At 33.3% G+C, this 23,617-nt stretch overlaps 1 protein-coding gene across 1 annotated transcript; it reads left to right on the top strand.

Annotated features, from left to right (window-relative positions):
* Positions 1-11,500: 11,500 nt before the first annotated feature.
* On the top strand, positions 11,501-20,496 carry lin-28 (protein lin-28 homolog). The gene is made up of 4 exons (XM_014248311.3): positions 11,501-11,930; positions 19,370-19,488; positions 19,587-19,880; positions 19,984-20,496. Exons 1-4 carry the CDS (start codon positions 11,669-11,671, stop codon positions 20,056-20,058), a joined length of 750 nt encoding a protein of 249 aa, XP_014103786.3. The 5' UTR covers positions 11,501-11,668; the 3' UTR covers positions 20,059-20,496.
* Positions 20,497-23,617: the final 3,121 nt, after the last annotated feature.

Below are 23,617 nucleotides of genomic sequence, written 5' to 3'. Positions count from 1 at the left end.
GCGCCACAATAAAATTAAATGTCATAATAAAATAAGAACTCTGGAGTAATATTATAAATTTAGCTTCATTAATTTCATATGACTGCATACACGATAAAATGTTGAACAGCGCATTAACAATATACAAATATATGTATTTATATACTGTCAAGCTTTGTCATGTGTTTGTGGAAAGAGTAAATCGAGCATTTCTACTCTGTAGCACTTAAAAATGCATAAAAATGCCATTAAGTTGTTAATAAAAAGCGTAATAACAATTTTATTTTTTGTCCAACCATTTTGAATGTGTACTTTGTTGTATGTTGAGTCGTTAAGCAATCTTAACTACTCTACATGCCGAAGAAGTCTAACCAATATTTGACGAGCTTACTCGTACAATTAATGTCTCAAGTTTCAGGAATGCAATGCTTTTGAGATGACAATCCCGTTGATTATGCCGACCACGCAGTTTCGGGATATTTCTAATTTCATAGAGAAGTAAAATACAACACTGAAGACCGGGGTTTGTGAAGAGTTCTCTCAGTTTTCTAATTTGTCAGGATTTTGAAATTATTGGAAAGTGATCATCAAAGTTTCCTGCGACCTTTCCTTATCAAATCAAGTACTTGACAAATCCGAAAGTTGTTTCCAACGCAATATTTATAAAATCATAGCCAAACTCGTCTACATCAAATTCAACGCCATTTTGAAATGACCAGCGAAAGTTAGTTTCTGGTTTATAGTTCTGCTTTCATCTAACTTGAAATGCGCTTGACATGAGCCTTAAACTATTATTTTAATTTATTATTCAAAGCAATTTTATGAAGGCGAAAAGTTATGAATTTTCTAGACATGCACAAAGTCAACGCTGATGTGCAAGAAACATGCCGGATCTATAATTCTGTCAATCCGAGACTCGAAGTTTTATCCTAAAGAACATATGCATCATTCTACCGCATATTCTCGCTCAACTCTTAATAACCAAGCGCTCAAGAGGTTAACAAAGCGGAGCTAATACTGAAGAAAACAGAATGCAGAAGAGAGTACGAGCTCTTACTGAAGAAGGTGAACATTAAGGCCGGAAGCAATACTTGGGATAGCATGAAGGTAACAGCCCTGCACCCTGTGATATGAAAAAGCCTTGTTGTTGAGTTAACGAGAGAAGTAAAAGAACACAAAAAGTATCAAGATGAATAACAATAAGGATAAGGCAATTTAAGTTCGGGCCAAGTCGAATATATGATCCTCTTAGAATTTTTATGAATTAAAATGTTTGAAAGTTTTCAAGCCATCTGCAAAATTTTATTACTTAGGATCCAGAGCGAAGCTTCCATTATATGAATTATATACTTGTAAATATTCGAAGAAATTTTAACTAAAGTTGGCTCAGCTAGCTTTCATGTTAACTGAAATATTTAGCATAAAGTCAACAAAAGGACGGTATAAAGGCTCGGAAAGGTATGAACTGATGTTTTTATTTTTGATATGATATACATTTAGCTGAATGAGTAGGGATTATTATATTAGTTATATACGAGAGGTTGTGAACAGATTTAACACATATTTGAAGGTGAATTGCTTCATATTATAATACTACTACGACTAATTAGTTTCTTTTTTAAAACCTTAACAAGTAAGACTTATCTACTGTACAGCTAAAGAATCAGGTGGAATTCAATAAAGCTTTATTTGTTATTGTTTTTTTGTTAATTTTTACAAAAAAGTAAGAGATCGTAATGGGAATTATATAACTGATTATATAACGGATTATATAACTGATTTTATTTAAATTTTGTGGCATAGTTTTAGGGATGTGAGATTTTGTTTTATAGATAATTCGGTTCTGAGAAAATTTGGATTTGTCAACAAGACAACAGATATAAATCCGATTGAGTGAGATTTCAAAAAACAAATAATTTGAAATCGACGTATCGTTATCTTTCAAGTGGTATACCAGCTGTACCGGTATAAAGCGAGCGTTAAGATACAAATGTAGGAAACAATTTTTATGAACGAGCGTTAATTTTTTTTCTGTTGTTGCCATGACATCTGTCAAACATATTCAATAACCCTACAGTCAACGGTTCAGATATAATAATTTTGATGTGAAAAATTAAAAACGTGAAAGACCAGCAAAAAGTTTGAAGACACCGAACGTCAAGCAATATTGGCTGAAGATGATACTTTGAGTCAAAAGCAAATGGCAGCCCTGTTAAATGTTGCACAACAAATAATTTTCGACCATTTGAAAGCTATGAGAAAGATTCAAAAGTGTGAAAAATGGGTGCCACATGAATTGATTGAAAGACAAATGGAAAACCGATAAAACACTTGTTAAATTTTGCTTCGAAACCACGAAAGAAAACCAGTTTTTCATGGAATTGTCACTGGCGTTAAAAAATCGATTTATTTTAAGAATCCTAAATGGAGAAAATCAAGGCTTTATGCGGGACAACCGTCAACAGCAAAACAGATCGATTCGGTAAGAAGGCAATGTTCTGTGTTTGGTGGGATCAGAACCATAAATACTAATCACTACAGACAACAAATGTTTAGTTTGAACCATGCATTGATCGAAAAATGACCAGATAATCCCAGAACACACGGCAAAGTAATTTTGTTACACGACAATGCACCTGCACATATAGCCAAATCGGTTCAAAATACAATCAAAGTACTTGGCTGAGAGCTGCTACGCCACCCGCCGTATTCACCAGACTTGACAACTTTGACTATTGACTGAGCAGCACTTACATTCCTACGCAGAAGTCGATAATTGGTTGTTTGATTGGTTTGCTTCAAAAGACGAACATTTCTATTGGCATGGTATTCACAAGATGGTCAAAATGTGTAAAAAGCAATGGCCAATATTTTCAATTAAATTTTTTTTTAATTTCCCATTCAAAATTGATATTTCATTTCAACAAAAAAGAGCGCTCATTTCATACCTGGTACACCTGGTAGAGTAATATTTTCGGAGTTTACAACACTTTCGGCCTCAAGTGCACACGCATACCTTACATACTATATATACATACATAATTTTCGACAGTAGTATACATATGTACATATATATATGAAAATATGCTTGCATGATAAGGCAACTAAGGAATGTGTGCTACAGCTGCACGTGTATTGTAATTCGACAGACTAAAATGGAATAATAAGAATTCAAAGAATTTAGCTACAACATCCGTAAATGATTCACAGCACTTCGTATTAACTGTTTACCAAGCGCGTATGTTTAACTACATACATACATACATCCATACACACATATATGTAGATATATATAAATGTCTATTTGTATCTATGCATGAGCCACGTAGCTCTCTATTTGTCAATCGCGGCTGGCTTCCTTCAGCAATTTAAAGCACAAAAACAACAACAACAACTAATAGAACAGTTTCTTCCATACTTCTGACCTTATTTGTTAGTAGACGCGCTTACGTTCAACTTTTCATGCTTATTCATTGACAAACGAAACACAACAACAACAATAACAGCAAACGGAAAGCACACATAATTTAATCTCCACAACTAGCCAGCCGCTGCACGCCGCCACTTTTGGAGCACCCCCTCACACGCTGGCACAACAATTGCGCGCTACGTTTCACCGTCGTCATTCATGGTGTTGGCGCTTATCGACGTAAACAAACAGCGTCAAATTCAACAAAACAACAAAAAAAATCAAAAAAACAAAAAAGAAAAAACCAAAAACGCCAAATCGAAAAAGGCAATAAAAACAACAAGCATTTATACATGTATACCATATACACGCTTATATACCAACAACATGTTGTTGTTGTTTACAAAAATGTTTCCTCGCATTCCATTTTGTGCGTCGGTTTGTTTAGAATATGCATAGAATGAGCGATTGTGTAAAATACGTGAATGGTGAATGGAAAGTCGCGCACTCGAGAAATACTCCAAAAATGCTTTAATGTTTGAAAAAAAAGAGTATTTTTGGATTCAGCGCCACGCCGCACACGCCGCACACACACACACGCCAGCATTGGTGGGAATGACATAGTTTAAAATGTTTTCTTTTTTGTGTTTTTGTTTTGCTTTTTGTATTTTTGTTGCTCGCTCTCGTTAATTGCACAATTTATGGTTTTGTAAAAGAATTCGTGTGTGTGTGTGTATGCGTGTGTGAGGCTTTGGATGTGTATGGGTATGTAAGTGTGCTTTACATTGCATTTACGTCTTTGTTTTTAATTTGCCTCATATTGCTGCTCTTCAACATCTTAACACTGGCATTATTGTTGTCATTGGTAATTTACAGCTAGAAGACGTGTAAAAATGATGGCGCTGGTGACATTCTTCTGCGCACCAATTCACCTGAAATAAATTCTTCGCATTTCGAAGTGTTGCAACATGCATGCATTAAAAAACAACACAACAAGCCGAGCGTGTATTAAGTGGCAGAAACGATTATATAATACATACTTATAAATACACATACATATAAATATATATGTATGTATGTAAATTGTCTGGATATCTTTATATACACATGCTTGTATGTATATATGTAAATGTTTGTGTGTCTATATGCATTTCTTATTACATTAACTGACTTAATTAAATGGATTTGAAGAAATTGTAAGCATGCTACTTAAGTTATTTGTATGTAAATACTTGTGCGCGTAATAGAGTGGGTCAAAAAAAACTATTATTATATTTTTACTTTATACTCTGAAAAATTGGTAAGTAGACATCTCATCTCATGTACTCACAACGGAACGGCGTTCTCAGCTGTCCAAGCGAGATCATTGTGAGACGTCTTAATCTAATCTAACTTCTGAGCTCTTAATGTTGATATAAATCTTCCCCACTTTTCAGTTTCCTATTTTTTTTTATTGGAAAGAAAAATGCATATGTCGGCATCTAATACATATACAATTTCCAAAAAAAAAAAAATATAAAAATATATCGTCTTTTATACTTATAGAAAATTTAATTTTGTATAAAAATGGTCTTCTACAATTTTTTGGTAAGCCTCATGGCTCAAAAGTTATTAAGGGAATTATGAATTTAAAAAAAATCGATTTTTTTTGCGCATGCATATATCGAATATATGAATGTACATATGTATATTTGAAAATATTCTCCGAATATTTGAAGTTGATGCGGCAAATAGTTTCTGAGATATGAGCGAGCCCTAAAAATAGGTAGGTAGGTAGAGTGGCTGTCTGACGATGCACCTAGGCCTTTAGGAAGCCCAATGTGATATTACCGGGATCCTAGGAGACTTCAGTGATTTCAAAGCCGTTTAGCTATCTGTATATATACCATAAATATATTGCTTGTTGTGAGTACACTCATTGTCAGAACAAGAAGGCTTTCTTTGATTGCTGTAATCTCCGCTTGGAAGACACTGCAGTGGTCTGGTGGACGTTAGGCGATTTTAATATCTAATTTAGCTGAAAATACACCACTTTTCACTCGATTATCTAGTTTGGACTCATCCGTATAGATGCCTATCCCTGCGTCCCTGTCCATCTCGCCGCTTTTCCCACTCTTCTCTGGAAGGGAAGGCAATATTGGGGGCCGAATTTAAGTTCAATTCCGTAAGGTTTTGAAAATCCATGTTATTGGGTAGAAATGGCAACTTGCTTAGTATCAAAGAGTTCCCTTTATTACAGGCGACTAATAGGAAGGATTTCCACAGTCTAAGGACTGACTTCGCGGCCAGCTGCTTACAGAACAAGTCTGTTGGCAGTAAACGTAAGCTGACAATTAGTGCCTAGCTTGGTGTATATTTTAGAACGTTTTAACTTTGTGTAAACGGCTGCTAAACCTATAAATCGTTATTTTCGAAACGCCGTTTTCAGAGTCGTTGATGGAAATTTCTTCGAAATTGCTGGACCGGTCGACTTGAAATTTTCACACGAACCGCTTAGATATATTTTTCAGGCGATGATGGAAGAAATAATGTCGATTTTTAAGCCATTCCCAAGTATAAATTTTTTCACAAAATGCGACTTTTTTTTAGAAGCGCCATTTTGTCAAAATTCAAAATTTTGACTTGACCTCAGTCATTACCTATATTCATCTTTAGTAATAATAAATCATTTAAATATATCGTTTGGCGATAATTTTAAGCAAAGTAATCTTTCACACCGCCAGACATCTTTTTTCGGAGGTTTTCTTTGAGATCGGCTGCGAGATCAAGCTGATCGAAAATTAATCACCGATTATTAACGTATAATTATCTAAAAATTTTTTAATAATTAAACCTTAACCTTTAATAACCACCCTAATGCGCAAGCATGTATTTGTGTCTGTATGTATGTATAAATTATGCATTATCTTAATTCAGTTTCCCTGAGAGGACATACATATTTATATACGTCTAAAAAAATATCACCGAAGTTGAGCTATAAATAAGATTTCGTAGTTCTTCTATGACTCTCTTTCCGCCCAGAACCAAATCGAGATTCGTCAACTTGAACATTTTACAAGTACTAGAGCATTTCGAAGATACATATTCCATGCTGAGTCAACGGTATACTATTTTTCTTACTCTCATACTCTCTTATAATATGAGAAGAGATCATCTAAAAACGTTTCCTGATAATTCTGTTTTTATTTTAATGTAGTATTAGTATTTTATTTTAATGTAGGTTAGCTAACTGATCAAATTGCAATCATAATAAATATTCTATAGATGAAAAGCGCTTAAACGTATTTGAATGATACCGATTGAAGTCCTCCAATTGAGACTGTGTATGTAAGTTTTGATTCGTAGAGTTTAATTTGAAGGCTTTCGAATTTAGTAAACATATGTGTATTTCTCAAACATAACCCAAAAATCGTACACTGTACATAAAACCGTTGGAGTCTTGCACTACACAATTGGCCATATCCCATAATAAAAAAATAATAATGAATTGAATAAAATTGTGTTGCTCTCTCATCTATTATAGGTATGTCGCGATTTTCAGTGAATTATAATAAGGAAAAAATCGAAAACTAAAAAAAAAAACGTGCCGGATTTTGCCGGGACAAATACGGTCAACTAAAGCTAAACAGTCAGTTACTTTCCCTATTCAATATGAGACCAATTCAAAACTGTTCATGATATTGCGTAATTTTGGTTATAGAAGCAATTTAACGTTTTCAGAGGAGTAAACTAAAAAACTATTGTTGTTGTTCTATTTTAATACGAAGTCAATGTTACCGTATCAGCTCTATGTAAATATGTTTTACTTTTAGACAACTGATTTTCAAGAAGAAACAAAATGCTTGTAATTGAATGTTATGTCCAATAATTTAGCTTTATTATAATGATAAGGGTTTGTTATTCTGTTTTAAAAATTATTTCGGGCAATTGATCGCAGCGGTTTTTGAAACAATTAAGGCCGTATGTCAGCAATAACGCAGCAAGTATTCGCATCCAAAACGTCAATCGTTTTGGGCTTATCTGCGTAGGTTACATAACCCGACAAGCGGTCTAGCGGTGTTACATAGCACGATCTTAAAGGCCACGCCACAGGCCCATGACACGAGATAATGCGCTCAAATGCAAAAGTTTCCTTCAATAAATTGATTGTTTGGTTGGCTGAATGGCATGTAGCGCCGCCCGCCGACGTTTGAACCAAAAGTCGTACACATCAACATCCTACAATGCAGGCCTTAAAGAGTCATTAATCATGGCTCTATAGTATACCCCATTTACTGTAACATAATGACAGGTTTAATTTTTAAAGAAAAATGGACAAATGACACCAAATAGTGCTTTTTTTTCAGTGTAACGGTGTCTTAACAATGGCTTGTGAATTGCCATCACTTCAAATCCGACAATTTTATTTAATAACGTACGTATTTAACCAAAAGTGAGCTTCGTCGCCCATCTCGTTTTGGGTCAATTTATGAAACGAGCGACGCGCTTGATGACCGTTCAGCTTCAATCCTTGCACGAGTTAGATTTTGTAAGACCGCGAACCAAGACCTTTCCACAAAATCTTCCATTAAGTGGATGGACAGATGAACTCATTCCGATCTTCTTCGATACTCTGTTTCACAGCAGCAATAATGTCTTCAGTGCGCACTGTATGCCGTCTCTGAGAATGCGCATTATCGACGATTCATGGTAGCTCAAATTACCGACTCTGCTGGGCGGTTATGTCGATCGAATATTGAAAGCAGCATGCGAAACGTCGTGGGAACCGAACCATATTTTTTTTGGTAAATTTGCACAATTTTCAAACGTTGTTCCAGAGTAAGTCTGTTTATTATGAAGTGGCAAGCCAAACTGAGAACAAATCAATTAACTATTGCCAAAAAGAAAGACTTCGAACAAAAGATTACCTCATGGAAAACCACACGTCCAAAGAGAATACCTTTTATATATTTTGTAGGGTTTCCGACGTTGACTTCTGGGTATTCCAAATTTCGTGACAAACTTAATATACACTATTCAGGGAATATAAAGACGTGTCAAAAGGAGCCATCAAGACTACAATACAAAAAAAAAACACAAGCCTCTCAAACCTCTATCCATCTATTCATGCTGGAAACACATATCATCTCAGTGACGTAAAGTACTATTATTTTAGCTCTTCAACTATTACAAATGTCCACCTTTCAATCGAACTTTGGAAAGGTGTAATTTTCCATTTCATCACAATTAGAAACCCCAAAGGCAGACACCGTGAAAATAGAAAATTACACCTTGTCTTGATGCTTAGTCAGCATAATTTTGTGGCTGAAGGCACATACCAAGCCTTCTTCTTCTCTTCCTTCCTCTCACTCTCTTTCTACTACCCTCTCTGGCAGCCAACTAAATAGCTACATCAGCAAACTACCGCGAGTGAATAGACAAATTATCGTCTAGCTTAGATAAATCATAGCTAGCGTCATATAGGGGTTGACTTAGCGATGCATGCATGCCAGGCACGTTCGCAACAACCACTGCGACTCGTTCGAAAATCTATTACAAAATAACACACGAGCACATATATACAATACAAACATACGAACCAGCATGTTCATTTCGCCGCGCTTCGTTGGCTGCGACGTAGATAAATGCACGCACAGCGAATTCGAGACAAGCGAGCCAAATGCGTATGAGCGATCGCTCGCTGTAGCTGTGTTTGAGTGTGTGTTTATGTGTGTAGGCAATATTGAGTGCTAGGCGAGTATCTAGCGGATAGATGACTAAAATGTTTGTGCGGATGTATGCATGAATATTTTGTAAACCCATAGCAGAGCTGCGTAGTTTCACAAACACACCTACATTCACACATACACACATCCATGTATGTATATGGCTTTATCTGTATGTAATTTGAATTGGTGTATGTGTGGTTTTGCGCTGTCGACGCCAGCAGCGGCAGCAATATCACCGTGCTCACCTTCATACGTACGTCATGGCCACATGCATATTGCACGCACACAAACATACAAGAATTTATGCTATTAGCAGCATAGGACTACGAGTACTTGGGACCACATAGCTGAATGTTGATTTGGAATTCTATTTGATAGGCATTGTTGTTGTTGTTTTCGAATTTCGGCTACTCACGACATTGTTTGTATGTGTGTGACAGCAACGTCAAACGGCGCATTTGAGGGCAGCAAGCACCAACACTACCACTACTAACACACATTTCTACAAGGCATTTTATTGGGATTTTCTAGTTTGGCATTTGCTAGTCAATCGTCAGTCGTGGAGTAAGCGTCATCATAGTTCGTCATTATTGCGTTTCGGTTTTGTTGTTGTTATTGTTATTGCTACGCTCTTTCTTTCAAATTTTTTCGGCTGTTTTTTTGTTATTGTAGTGACGTTTTCGCTTGGCTTAGTTATTTAATTTGGAGTTATTTGAAAGTGTTGTTGTTGTTGTTGTTGCTGTCGTTCTTGTTCTACCACTTGCGTAGAGCGCATGAAAACGGCGAGATGTTTGAATACGAATTTTCGGGCTTCCTGGAAATCGTACAACGCGACCATGCGTCAGTTTTGAAGTGTTTGTCAGTCGTGTCGGTGTGTCGTTGAAACTAGGCGGAAACCGGATTTGTTAGTCATTGATAAAAAGAAAGAAATAGCAACAATAAAAACAAAAAAAAACTATTTAATACGTAGAGTTAGCGCAGTGGCGAAGTGGCGTGCAGACGATCATTGATTGTTGACTAGAGTAAATGCTATGAACGAAGCGATAAAAAACAAAGAAATTTCGAAAAATAAAATACAATTTGAGTTTGAAAATTTAACTTATAATTAATTATTTTTTAAGAATAATTAAAAATAAAAAAGTTTAAAATATATAAAAACAATTTTTGAGCATTTAAAGAACTGTCGGAAAAATTTAAAAAAAAAGTATGAAAAAATATTTAAGGAAATCAAAACTATTTTTTGAATTTTAAAAAAACTGTCGAAATATTAAAAAAGAATTGCAATATATATTGTGAAAAATAAAACATATATTAAAATACTTAAAACCAATAAAGTAACATGTTTAAAGAATAAAAGGAAGAGTAAAGAGTAAAGAGTAAAAGAAATACAGTTTATTTTTAAATTTCTTCTGAAAACTTAATTGCGTAAAAAATATGTAAAAAAACTATTGATATAAAAATATAAAATTTAAGCAGATTTATTTTCAAAATTTTTTATGTATAAAATAGGATAATATTTAAAAAAATTAAAGTACTATTTAAACAGTCAGAAAAACAATAAAAAATAATCGAAAATAGAAATATTTAAAAATAAAAAACATATAAATAGTTGTAAAATGTATATAAATAAATATTGGACCGTTTACATTTTTTTGAATATAAAATATAAAGATTTTATAAATACAATTAAAAACGTATATTTACATATTTTTTCTTTCTATATAAAAAATAAAATTAGTTTTCTTAAATTTAAAAATAATTAAAATAAAAGATAACTGAAATTCTTTTAAAAGCTATAAAAAATATAAAAAAAAAATATTCTGCAAAAAATATATAAAAACAGTTATATATATACATACATATGCAAATAAATATGTATGTAAAAATATATATTAAAATTTTTGCTTATTTCGAGTAAAAAAAAATTTTTTTAAATAACATTTAACCTGAAATTATTTGAATAACTACTAAAAACTTTACAAAATCTGTATTTTGAAAAATAAACTATATATAAAAATATCTATGCTATAAATAAATTTCAAGCGAATTCCAACATATTTAAAAATCAAAAATAAATATTTGAAAGTTTTTCGCAAATAAAGAATTCAACTGAGTTGAAAAAATTTTAAAATAAATATTTATAAAAATAAATATCAAAAATAAAATGCATTTAATTTAATAAATTTAAAAAACAAAAATTACAAAAAAAAATCTTTTGCAAGTTATTAAAAAAATTATATAATAAACTTTAAATTTTTTAAGCAAGTTCCATATTTTTTAATGCCAACAAATAAATATTTTATTATTTTTTTCTGGTGCTTAAAATTTTCAAGAGCTCAATTTGGTTAAAAATATTTGAAACAACTATTAATACATCAAACAAATAAAAATCAAATAAATAAATAAAATTTAATGTTCTAATATTAAAAAACTAAAAAAAAAATATTTTCAAAAAAGAAAAAGATAACTATGTGATGAAAATCTAGTCATATATTCCGTTAAATATGAGAATTCCATATGAATTCAACACAAAACCAAAAACAAACACATAAAACTTACTAAGTACCTCAGTATGCAACAAACAACCAGCGCTAATAGCCAAACTACGATCAACAAAAATACCAATACCAGCAGCAATACCGACAACATTAACACCAACACAAGCATCACCAATATACTAGGCAGCACCAGTGCAGCTGCATCAACAGAACCAAATAATAATAATCGTGCCAGAAGAAGAAAGCCACAAGAAAAAATGGCACAACAACAACAACAGCAGCTACAACATGCTGAGCAAAGCGATACGTCACCGCCTGATGACAACAAAAACAAAGGTGAATAACATTTTTATATTCAATACAATAACACTTTTCGTCTTTACTCATCACACTTACTTTTCCTTATAAGCGATAAAAAAGCGACGCAAAAACCAAAAAAAAAAATAAATAAGAAACAAAAACAAAACTGTTAATAGTATCTCAGCGCGCTTTGTTTTTATTGGCTTACCCATTAACTGTGATTTCGTTTGGCCAATCAGCCGTAAGCAAATTCGATTTTCGCAATAATATCAATACGTTTTTTATTGGCACATAATGGATGTGAGCGTGTGTGTACCAATGTGTATGTATGTATGTAAGAAATGAAGTTAAAACACTCACGATATTATTATAAAAATTTGCGAGCTTCAACCCTCGGCGATATGAGTTTGATCATTTGACTTTACACAAACCAATATTTATGCATTTGAATGTTTGTGTGTAAGCACGTCGGGTGGTTTTCCGCGTCAACTGCATTTTAGGGGGTGAGGGTTGAAGCTGCAATTAGCACCATATGCAATATATGGCACCACCCCCATTTTAAAATGGACATATGTGCTTATATAAATGCATATGATGCACCTATGGGTCTAGTGGTGTGATCAGCAGCCCTATTTGTGATCATATATTTCTACTATAGAGTCAGAATGGTATTGTACGTGAAGATATACCAACTTCTTATACTCCGGACAGAGCATAAGTATTAAGTTTGCCACAAAAGTTGTTACACATTTAGCCATGTCCATCTGCCAGAAATTTTACACACGTTCTTTTTCCCAAAATAGCTGCTTATCTGTCGGAATCGCCGATATCGGTCCACTATAGCATGTAGCTGCTATACAAAATGATTTTGATCGTTCATTTTGTATACCAAGTCCGGCTTACTTTATACCGCATATATAGGCCATTATGTGAGTTATCTCAATGAATATTGTAGCGGTTTTTACTAGTAACAATGTATATTTATGCCTAACATTGACTAAATCGGGTATATTTTGCCTTAGCCGCCATATAACTAATATCATGATTTTCGAACATCCGGCTGACTTTACTCCACATACATTAGAGTGGGTGAAAAAAATGCGAATGGGTTTTTTTTTGTGCTTGGTAATCTGAAAAATTGGTTAATAGAAAGGCTCTCCAAGTATGAGCTCTTCATTGTAACGGGAACGTCCTCCGCCTAATGGTTTTCTATTTTTTTTCTTTTTATCGGATATAAAAATTCATATCTCGTTTCCTTGAAACTCAATGCGTAAGTTTTGTCATCACCTTAAAGTATTTCGGCAGCTTTGATTTATGCAAGTTGCAAGAGTATAAAATGGCAGCTATATGCTATAGTAACCAGATCTATGTAATTTGTGCGGAGATTGTTGCTTTGTAAAATAATTTAAGCAAAATTTTGCGCATATATCTTATCAAATAAAAAAGCTTTCCATATAAGGACTTGATATTGATCGTTCAGTTTGTATGACAGCTTTATAATATAGTGCTCCAATATCGGTGGTTCTGATACATGAGCACTTTGAAGCTCTGAAAAGCTCCTGTGCCAAATTTCAGAACTATATCTCAAAAACTGATGGACTATAACGCGTATATACAGACAAACAGAGAGCAGAACATGATTAAATCGGCTCAGCTCGACACGGTGATCATTTATATATATTTTTTTATCGAGTCTTCGACGTTTCTTGCTGTGTGTTACTCTCGCACTTTTACTACTCTTAGTATGAACCGATATCACACACTTTCGTCTATGTAATCAATGTGTACACTATAAAGTCAAGGTTGAGGGTGGACATCACTATCTATTAGCCATATGGGGCCTAGGGAAATTGAGGACCAATTTAACAAACCATAATTTCGATAAGTGTTATATTCAAGTTTTATTTTATTGAAAACTTTTTCTCAGCAACCGACATATTAATGTCAACCAGAAGGACGAAAAACATTACATTGAGTATATGTGAATTAAAGAAAATTGTAGACCGATCCATTGGTAGCAGATAACATTATTTCGTGCTTGGGAAAAGATATTTACTGCATTCCAATCAAAAAACCGAGTTTCGAAAATTATTATATTTAGTGTATAGGAGCTAAGAAATCATATTACATATTTTCGTTATCCAATTTCTGCACAAATTCATATTGAACTGTACAAACCATGCCTGATTAATAAATTCATTATCGTATATTTTCGTCTACTAACGAATTTTCTTCAGATTTTGTACTAGTTGGGAACTATAGAAAAGATATAGCTTGACATCAATATTTTCGTCGGCTATTTATATGCTCGACGCGATTTGCTAACGAAAACTATACATATTTGCTATCTACACTTACATGAAAGTTAACCTGGAAATGAATTAGTTCTGAATCTTAGAATTAATTCATTTTCAGGTGCTGAACCAGTTAGAAAAATTCCTAATACAAGTAGTGTATACATAAACTATTTCCCTGCTAAAGTAGCCTTAAAGTAAAATGTTTCTCTCTCACTTTTAACAGCAACTCAACTCAAGAGTTGTATAAAAATAATTTACGCATCTATAATTAAAGCGGTTGCATGCATAATTCCAGTAGAATTCATGCAAATGAGGAATACCTGCATAGATAAGCGTAACGTCATTGTTACCACCAGCAACAAGACAAGAAAAAAAAAACACAATTAAAACTTATATTTATGTAAATTTACATGGCACAAGGATTTACAGCAGATGCACTGCGAGCAGCCAACCGGTTTCATGCTTTCTAAGATATTTGTAAGGATATACGTATGTAAAGATATAGCAGAATATAAAGTTGGAAGCCAATTCAGGTTTCTTGTAAGATTTCAAATTGTATGGGAAAGGAAAGTGAGTTAGCTGGAATGCTAAACTAATTTATATATGTGTATGTTTGTATGTATGTGGGAAATATTTAAATTTTTGGCTAGGATAAAGCAATAGCCTTCTTAAAGCGGTGTAAAGTGATATCTTCACTGCATCATTCAATATAAATACAGCTATGACTTGCTTATTTCTTAATTAATCGCTGAACAATCAAAACAGTAAGCGTTGCCATGACGGATAAAGAGTAAAAGAAAATAGAGAAACAAATAGAATAATTGCAACACGCGCTGAGAACTTTATTATCCTTTAAATATTTATACTTAAAGGACATGGGATATAAGTAAATATACATACATATATATATACATACATTCATATATCCTTCGAGAAAGAAGTGCGTGGCTGCGAGTATATTAAATGACTGCTGACAATTATGAAATTGACGCAGCGCGGAGGAGTGGTTAATTTCAATAGCAGTGATATGAATAACCAAACAAGAAAGGCGAAACCATGAAAAACGTTTACTTCAGCTACACCGAAGCTATAATACCCTTCACAGGCGCATTTCTTAAAGCATAGAAGAACACAAAAATATTTGTATCTTGATTTTGATCTGTTAATTTCTAGGGCAGTTATATGCTGTAGTGATCCAATCTAAGCAATTTTTCCAGAGATTGTACGATTGAATTGGACAATAAATACTCTGTGCCCAATTTCGTGAATATCTCGACAACTAAAAAAGTTTTCCATACAAGGACTAATTTTTGAATAATCAGAACGATCGATATGCCAAAAACCGAAAGACTTAATATACCCTGTTGAGGGTATAAAACTAACGAAGAATACAGAATCCAATAAGTATTCACGAAAACCGAACGCAAAGAGCGTGTGAATACTTCACTTTACAATTGAATTGTTCTATTACAACAAAAGCGAGAAAAGCAAGTACAAAAATAAAATTCCCATATCTTGAATGAACCTTTTAAAGTATGAGTACTTATTGTATGTGAGTATTTTTAAGTCAGCAAGAAATAAGGCGCCCAAATTGTGGAGTCGTTCACCCGCCCTTTATGTGGGTTAGTAGATAAGATAGGGGTTCCAATATAAAAACACATCGTCATACAGACTCGTACTAACACACATATAAACACGCATACATACAAATATATATTTATACAAGAAATTCACACAAATATTTTTATACGTTTTCCTTCAATGAATGTCATTTGAAATATTTCTGACTGTATGTGTGTATGTATGTAGAGATATTTTTATACTTCAACTTTGAAATATGATATTTACCGTATAAAGCAAACAAAAATATGTCCGAATAATGTATGCGGTTTGTCCAAAGTTTTCATTCATAAAATTTAGTATTTATTGTGCGCGCTACATTTGTATATACACACATATATATGTACAGTGTGTATGTACTCAAACAAATATATAAAGCGCTAACAGATAACAGATTGATTGTGCTGATATGAGGTATTGTACGGACTCTTGTTTTTGTCACAAAAAGTAAAATATTATATTACGAAAAAGTTAATGAAGGCACATTAAATATACCCTTGTGATTTCGAAATTTATACACTACAAAAATTAAAAAATATTTGTTCGATTCATCATCATGTTTTGATCCATCATTAAGTTTATTTGGTGTGCCATCTGATCAAAATTGACTCGGACTGGTTTATAGTTATAAAATGCGCCCGCAAGCCGAATCGATAAAAATTTGCGACTAGTTTAAGCGTTTATGAGATATTCATCGTCAAACATTATTTATAAGCAGGATTGCAAATAATGCATTAGAAAAATAATTGAATTAAATTTTTTATATTTTGCAATCCCAAATACGTGCCAAAAAAATAAAAAAAAAACTTAATCCCACATACCGATTTAAAGATTTGCTTTAAATTTTCCAACATCGGAATTAAAAAATAAAAATTTAATTTTTAATTCAACATTTTTTAATACAAATTCACAACCCTGATTATAAGAAACCATTTTCGGAGAGCAGTAAATTGCCTACAAAACTATGAGTATACCGATTGAGTTATAAAATTCATAAGAAAAAACAAAATTTGCCTTAAAATAATCAAACATCAACCATTAATATCTTTTAAACGCTTACTAACCATCACACTGTTGCCATATGTTTGTTACGTATTTTGATTTAGATCATGATGGTTCATATCTTTCAATCATAATCTTGAAAAACTAGCCTGCATAGCAATAACAAATGGGCAAAGCGAAATTAATAAATCCACTTTTTAAAGTCGTAAGAAATATGCAAGAAACAGTTTTATTTCATTTAAGTAGAGCATTTCTATTGCCATAGCTATCTATTTGCCCTATTTCCACCCTTTCGAAAGCAATTGTTTCCTTCAAACCGGTTGGCAGCTGAAAACTCGCTTGATATGTAAAATCAAAGCTTACGAATCCAAAACATTTCCTTAACTAAGACGAAAGCAACTGAAATACCAAACATTCTCTCCTGTTTATGTGAATATGGAATGTTGCAAGACGAAGCAGTAGCAGCAAGGATTCTTTCTCCTTGCTAAACGTGTTCTATTCAACGAGTAATGTCAGTTAGATCAATGCGGAGATGTCAGGTAGCCGACAGTGGAATACAAAGGTGAAAAATGTGCAAGGATAATACTCGTCGACGCACACAAACAAGCAGCGCCTTTTGCATTTTCGAATTCGCATTGCTGTTGTTATTGTTGTCAGACATATACTTTTACATAATGGGGTACTCAGCTACCTGTATTGCTCCGTATTTGAGGAATATAATTACAAATTTCTTCTATTGTAGTTTTAATTAGCCAACAGTTTTGTTTTGCTCATGCGTTTTGGGTATATTCATATAGTTATACCATCTATATACTTATATATGCATTTATTATTCGTAACAAATAGGAAATCATGTTATTTTGTTGTGAGATACTAAAACATGAACTTCAAGAGTAATGAAATAAAAAAGCAAGTGGTATAAATTCAAAGAACTGGTAATGAAATAAAAAAGCAAGTGGTATAAATTCAAAGAACTGGTATAATTACATAAAGTTAGATAGGAAAAGATTCTATGATTATATAGGAATGTCTAAGCTCCCTCTTAGATTAAATTCTACTATATAATTTTGTTATTATTCTTATATTTAGATTTTTTTTTACAAGAGAGCAGCGGTCAGACATTGTCAGTAGAGCAATAATGAACCGAGGACGACTACTATCAAGTTTAGTAAAAAGAAATCCATTATTTTTTCAATAGATGGCTTTAGTCATATGTACCTCGCGTTGTATAAGTGATATCAGGCCACATTATATGGTCGAAGAAAGCTAAGATTTTGCACAAAAAAATCTTTTCATACAGTTTTGTGCTTGTCTCACTCTGTACGGTTTGAGAGCGGGTCAAAAACGGACACCAGCAAAGAGAGCTTATGCCATATTTCACAGCTTTTCTACGATTAAAACGCAATGCAGGAGGCTGAAAATGTTAAAAGTGAATTTTGGTTTCCTCTATTCCGTTTTTGGTAATTTTGATGTCAAAAATTATTCACGCTCTGCAAGGCCAATTGTCGAAAAATCGATAAAAGAATGAAAATCCACGAGTCCAACCGGTATGTAACACTGCTTCGATTACCTAGGGCCTAAACAATGCACAATAAACGTTTTGGAACCGTTTAAATAAGTTTTGATAGAAACAGAAGCACCATGTATGGGTGCCACACGAGTAAAACCAAAAAAAAGAAAAATAGATCAAGTTTCCATCTGCGAATCGCTGCTGAATCGCAACGAAATCGATCCACTTCTGTTGGGGATGCTTTACTGGTGATGAGAAGTGGATAATTTACGACAACGTCAAACGAAAATGGTCGTGATCGACTAGCGGTAAGCCGGCGCCAGAAGACTAATAATTACTATAAATATCAGAGACAACAATTATGGTCGATTAGAAAACAAGATTCTGTACTCCGAAAATTATTTTGTCTTTTCTAGTGAATGTATAACCGAACTCCGTTGGCTATTTGAAGTCTTATACCGTTGTTTCAGTATCTACTCTGCTTTGCAGCTATTTGTCTATTAAATGTTTGTATTAAAGAAAGTGCTCACGTACATAAAGTGGATATGGTCCTTAGAAATCATCTCTGAATTTAATAGCTCTAAGTTGTCAATAAATCATTAGAATTCCAAATAATTGCAAAGTCACTGTAGCCTGATCTCCACATCTCCCCAATAAGTATTGCGATTCAAGAACTGACTGACTTAATATTAAAACGATGGTTACATAAATTCAAAAATTACTAAACTAAGGATATGTAATTCAAAATGCTTCTAGTCTTTTGCGAGTTTTTGAGAAAACTTTTCGAATTACTTATGTTTGGTAAATCGTAAGTTTTTGTTTGATATTGTAGGTTGATTCCATAATCAAAATATTTGGTAGGTTTATCGAGATAAGAGTTACCAAAGTTCAACTACATTTTTTCCAACCCAGAAAAATGTTGGACCTGTGAATTATAAGATCTTTAACAAAAAGAAACCAATAGACTACGTTCCCCATCCTTGTAAATTAATACTCAATATTTTCCTGAATATATTTTATAGCATACTTTTCCTTTTATCTTTCAGATTCCAATCTGATAGAAACGGGTTGTGTGCGTTATGGCAAGTGCAAGTGGTTTAATGTGGCCAAAGGTTGGGGCTTCGTAACACCACATGATGGCGGACAGGAAGTGTTTGTGCATCAGGTAAATATTCTCAATACCTAACGCTTCTACACATTTCTCTATTAATGCTGTTGCTTTTCATTACCATTCACATTACTACTCTTCGCCAACTGTCACAGAGTGTCATACAAATGTCCGGCTTTCGGTCGCTGGGCGAACAAGAGGAAGTGGAATTCGAGTGCCAACTAACCGAGCGCGGACTGGAGGCTACACGTGTGAGCGGCAGCAAAGGACTCGACTGCACGGGCAGTACCTTCCGACCGCGCACGAAGAAGCGACGACGCGTACGCTGCTATAATTGCGGTAAATTTGCTAATCACATTGCCTCGATGTGCCCGCAGGAACCGCAACCCAAGCGCTGTCATATATGCAAATCCGAAGCGCATTTCTTTGCCGATTGTCCGATGCGGCAGGTGAGTACAGTGCAGAGGCAGCGCGCATGAAAATGCATTTAAAACAACAACAAAAACGTGTTTTAATTAAATTTCTTCCCCCGCCTCACTGTCATTTGCTAAGGAATCAACTGCAAACGATGAGTCGGCGACAATATCTAATGACGACAACAGCCAGTGCGACGATGCAGCGACGTGAGAGTGACAGATGGGCAGTGGCCGTGGGAATGCAATAGAAGGACAAAGAGTTATCTCAACATTTCTCCGATATAGTTGCTCGTCATTGCAATGCGCTTTAATTTACCACCATTCGCCGCCATTTTGAAGTATTTGCTTGGACCAATTGAATGGCTCCTTGGCTGAAGAATGCTTAGTACAAACTTGAAGAACTACTACATTTTTTCATATACAACATAAATTAAGTGAACATTAATGCTTAGTTCAAAAGACATTTTTTATGCAAAAAACTATAAAATTATTATTTATTTTAAGTATCCTTCAGGTATCATATACTATAAATTACTATCGACTTAGTTTTTTTTATATATATAAACGTATATAGATATTATATAATATTTACTTAAGCTAAGACAAGCAAGCATTTGCATGCAATTAAATGGAGAATTACAATGCCATTTTTAAGCGATTTTAAAGAAAACTGTACAACATACTACCTCGTAAATATTTGCTTAATTATATAATTTATGTAATTGTTAGTATATATTTACAAAAACAAAATATTTTTAAAATAAATTTTATGGTACAAAGAATAACTGAAAAATATGTGTTTACGTATACTTAGTCGTGCCATAAATTCTGTTACAAAGCTTACAATGCATAAAACGAGTACAAATAGAAAAATGTGTACCGTTGAAGAAGTTTCAAAACTACAAAATCTACGCTAAAACTTCAAAAGACCCAAGTTACTGCAATGGTTTGGTGGAGGGTCTCCTGTAAAGGTGTTACACCTCTTCACTTCTGTGAAAAAGGGGCCAAAAGTGTACAAGCACGATGTTTTAGAAATTATGGTTCTCTTCGATGGAGAGTATTGGAACTTCCAACAAGATCCGCTCTAGCACACAAGGCAAAAACCAATCAGGAAGGGCTTAAAAGCAATATCCCCGATTTCATAGATGCAGATGTTTGGCCATCTGCATGTCGAAATTTGAATCCGTTGTCAAAACTGTTTGCGCTGCTAATGTTCAATGATCGAACCATTTGAGGACTTGTGTGAAAGCAAAATGTGCTCATTTCGAATAAAACTTTGTACACCGCTCACTAAATATTAACATTATTAAAAAATGTTCTGTAGCATAATTTTTATAACGGCCTGAACTTGTAACAGACATATGGCAGTAGTACATACGTACAGAGTTCATTCATCTTGGCATCAAACTTACGGTATTTTTTAATTACTAATTACTCTTCAGCTGACTAATCACTGATAATGTAATCTGTACTTGTATGATCATAAATTCACTAACTGATTGATTTTTTAGTCACAACAAAGTTTATTATGCGATCTCTAAATATTGTCATCATAACCAAATTTATCACGTGATCACTACCAACTGATAATTTAATCATAAGCAGTTTTCTTATGTAATCGCTCACCTGGTTTACTTATCATGTGATCTCTAACTAACCCATCATGTTATCACCACATGATTAATCATATGATTACCAACTAAATGTCATCAAATTGATCGTGTAACTACTGCCTCACTGGTCTTATCCGTTTTATAATTAGATCACCAAATGTTCAAACATATTATAACAATCTATTTGATCATGTGATCACTAACTAATTTATCATCTAATCATAACATGTTTTATCTTGGATCACTATCTCATTCATAGGGAATCTTATCTTTGCTGATCATGTGATCAGTAATAATCATGTGATTATCAATGCGAATGCCATTGAAGTCTCCAATTTAAATTGATGAAAGGGCTGCATGTATAAATGAATGAGGTATGTAAAATATCACTATCATATATTTAAATGTATTTTCATATCACTCTTTTTTATCAAAGGAAGTATCAACGCTTGTTCTGAGTGAGCAAGCACTGCAAACGAATGCAATTTAACCTCAAAACACAAACCAATTATGATTCCAAAGCCATGCTAAGCTGTCGTACTATTTAAATGAGACTACCGATTTGAAAAAAAATGCTTTTTGTTCGATAAAGTTTAATATCAGTTTTGATTACTGATTAAGGATATAAATCTGAAGATGCTAAGCCACTTGCGAGTCTATACTTAAGACTAAAATTTAGTTAACTTTCCCACTCTCGATCTAGTTGAATAAGTTTCAACACATAAAAGTTAGTATTTTGGTTATGTGAGATCTTGAGAAGCTTTTAACTAACGGAAAATGATAATAATTTATAAACATAAAAGCAGTCAGCATGGCCCATTAGTTTCGACCGTAACAATTCACAAATTGGTATACTAAATCACATAACTAATGTTTACAGTCAAAATTAATAAAAATGTCTTGGTTAAAATAGTCGCTTGAACTATAACACATTTAACATTTACCGCGTATTTTCCTCCGAGCCTCATCATCGCATTGAAATCTTTTGAAATATACTATTATGATTTACCTAGCGGAAAATCTCTCTCCATATAAACACTCTTACTACAACTGCATTTATGTGTCTCTGAATAAACATGTGAACCACTTTTTGCAAGAGGAGAAGTATTTGTCAACATGCACTTAAACTTTTATGAAATACTTAAAACCCCGAACGAACATTTTTATGTCTGAATAGTAGTAAGTGCGGCACAAGGATTTGCAGAAATAACACGTGCCTTCATGTACAGAAGCTTATAGGCAAACATATTTATGTTTGGATTTTATTACACTAACAATTTCACTAACATACATATGAAAAACCTGAAAAATATAATATTCGTGCAGAAAATCGCAACTATTTGAAAACAACTTCATGTGAAACTCTTAACACTAGAGTTGCTACACTTTACACTTCAAAATCTTAAGATTGTTGGTAGATTTTTACAATAATATATCTAAAAGTACAAACATATTTATTTGCAGCAAGTGGTAACGACATCTCAAAAAATATTCTGTAAAACAATTTTTTTAATTTGAAGTTCGAAAATTTTAAAATGACCACAGAGGCTTTCGTTATCCCTACATACACTTATGAAATTAATGGCAGTCACTACAAAAACCATATAAAATCATATATTTAAATTCAAATGATTTTCATAACAGCTTGGTGGATAATTTGGTTTTCTTACTCGGCTTTAAATATTGGCATAAACGGCTTAACCCCGTTGTCTTATCACAATTTAGTTCAAACTAATCGAAGAAAAATACCCAAAAATCCCTCAAAAAACTTTTACTAACCATATCGCACTTTCTACTTATGTCTTATATGTCATCAAAAGGAACTAAACAGCACTTAACTAAAATGTTTTAATAGTTCTTCTAGCCACATTGTTTGATATAATTAATTTTCAAGTCGAATTAAGGTTAAGGTTAATAAGAAAAAAAAGGATATTCTATGAAAATCTTAATTTTTATTTTGATCCATCAGTTTCTATGAGACCGAATTGCTATAGTGATCCGATTCGAACAATTTATTCGAAGTTGGCTGCGGCAGTAATCCAATAAAATTTGGTGAAGATATGTCGTCAAATAAAAAAATTGGCCATACAAGGACTGTTTGTATGACAGCTATATGCTATTGTGATCTAATATTGCCGGTTCCAACAAATGAGTAGC

The sequence above is a fragment of the Bactrocera oleae genome, chromosome 6, assembly GCF_042242935.1.
Source record: "Bactrocera oleae isolate idBacOlea1 chromosome 6, idBacOlea1, whole genome shotgun sequence".
NCBI classification, from domain to species: domain Eukaryota; kingdom Metazoa; phylum Arthropoda; class Insecta; order Diptera; family Tephritidae; genus Bactrocera; species Bactrocera oleae.
This window is presented reverse-complemented; position numbering and strand designations above follow the sequence as displayed.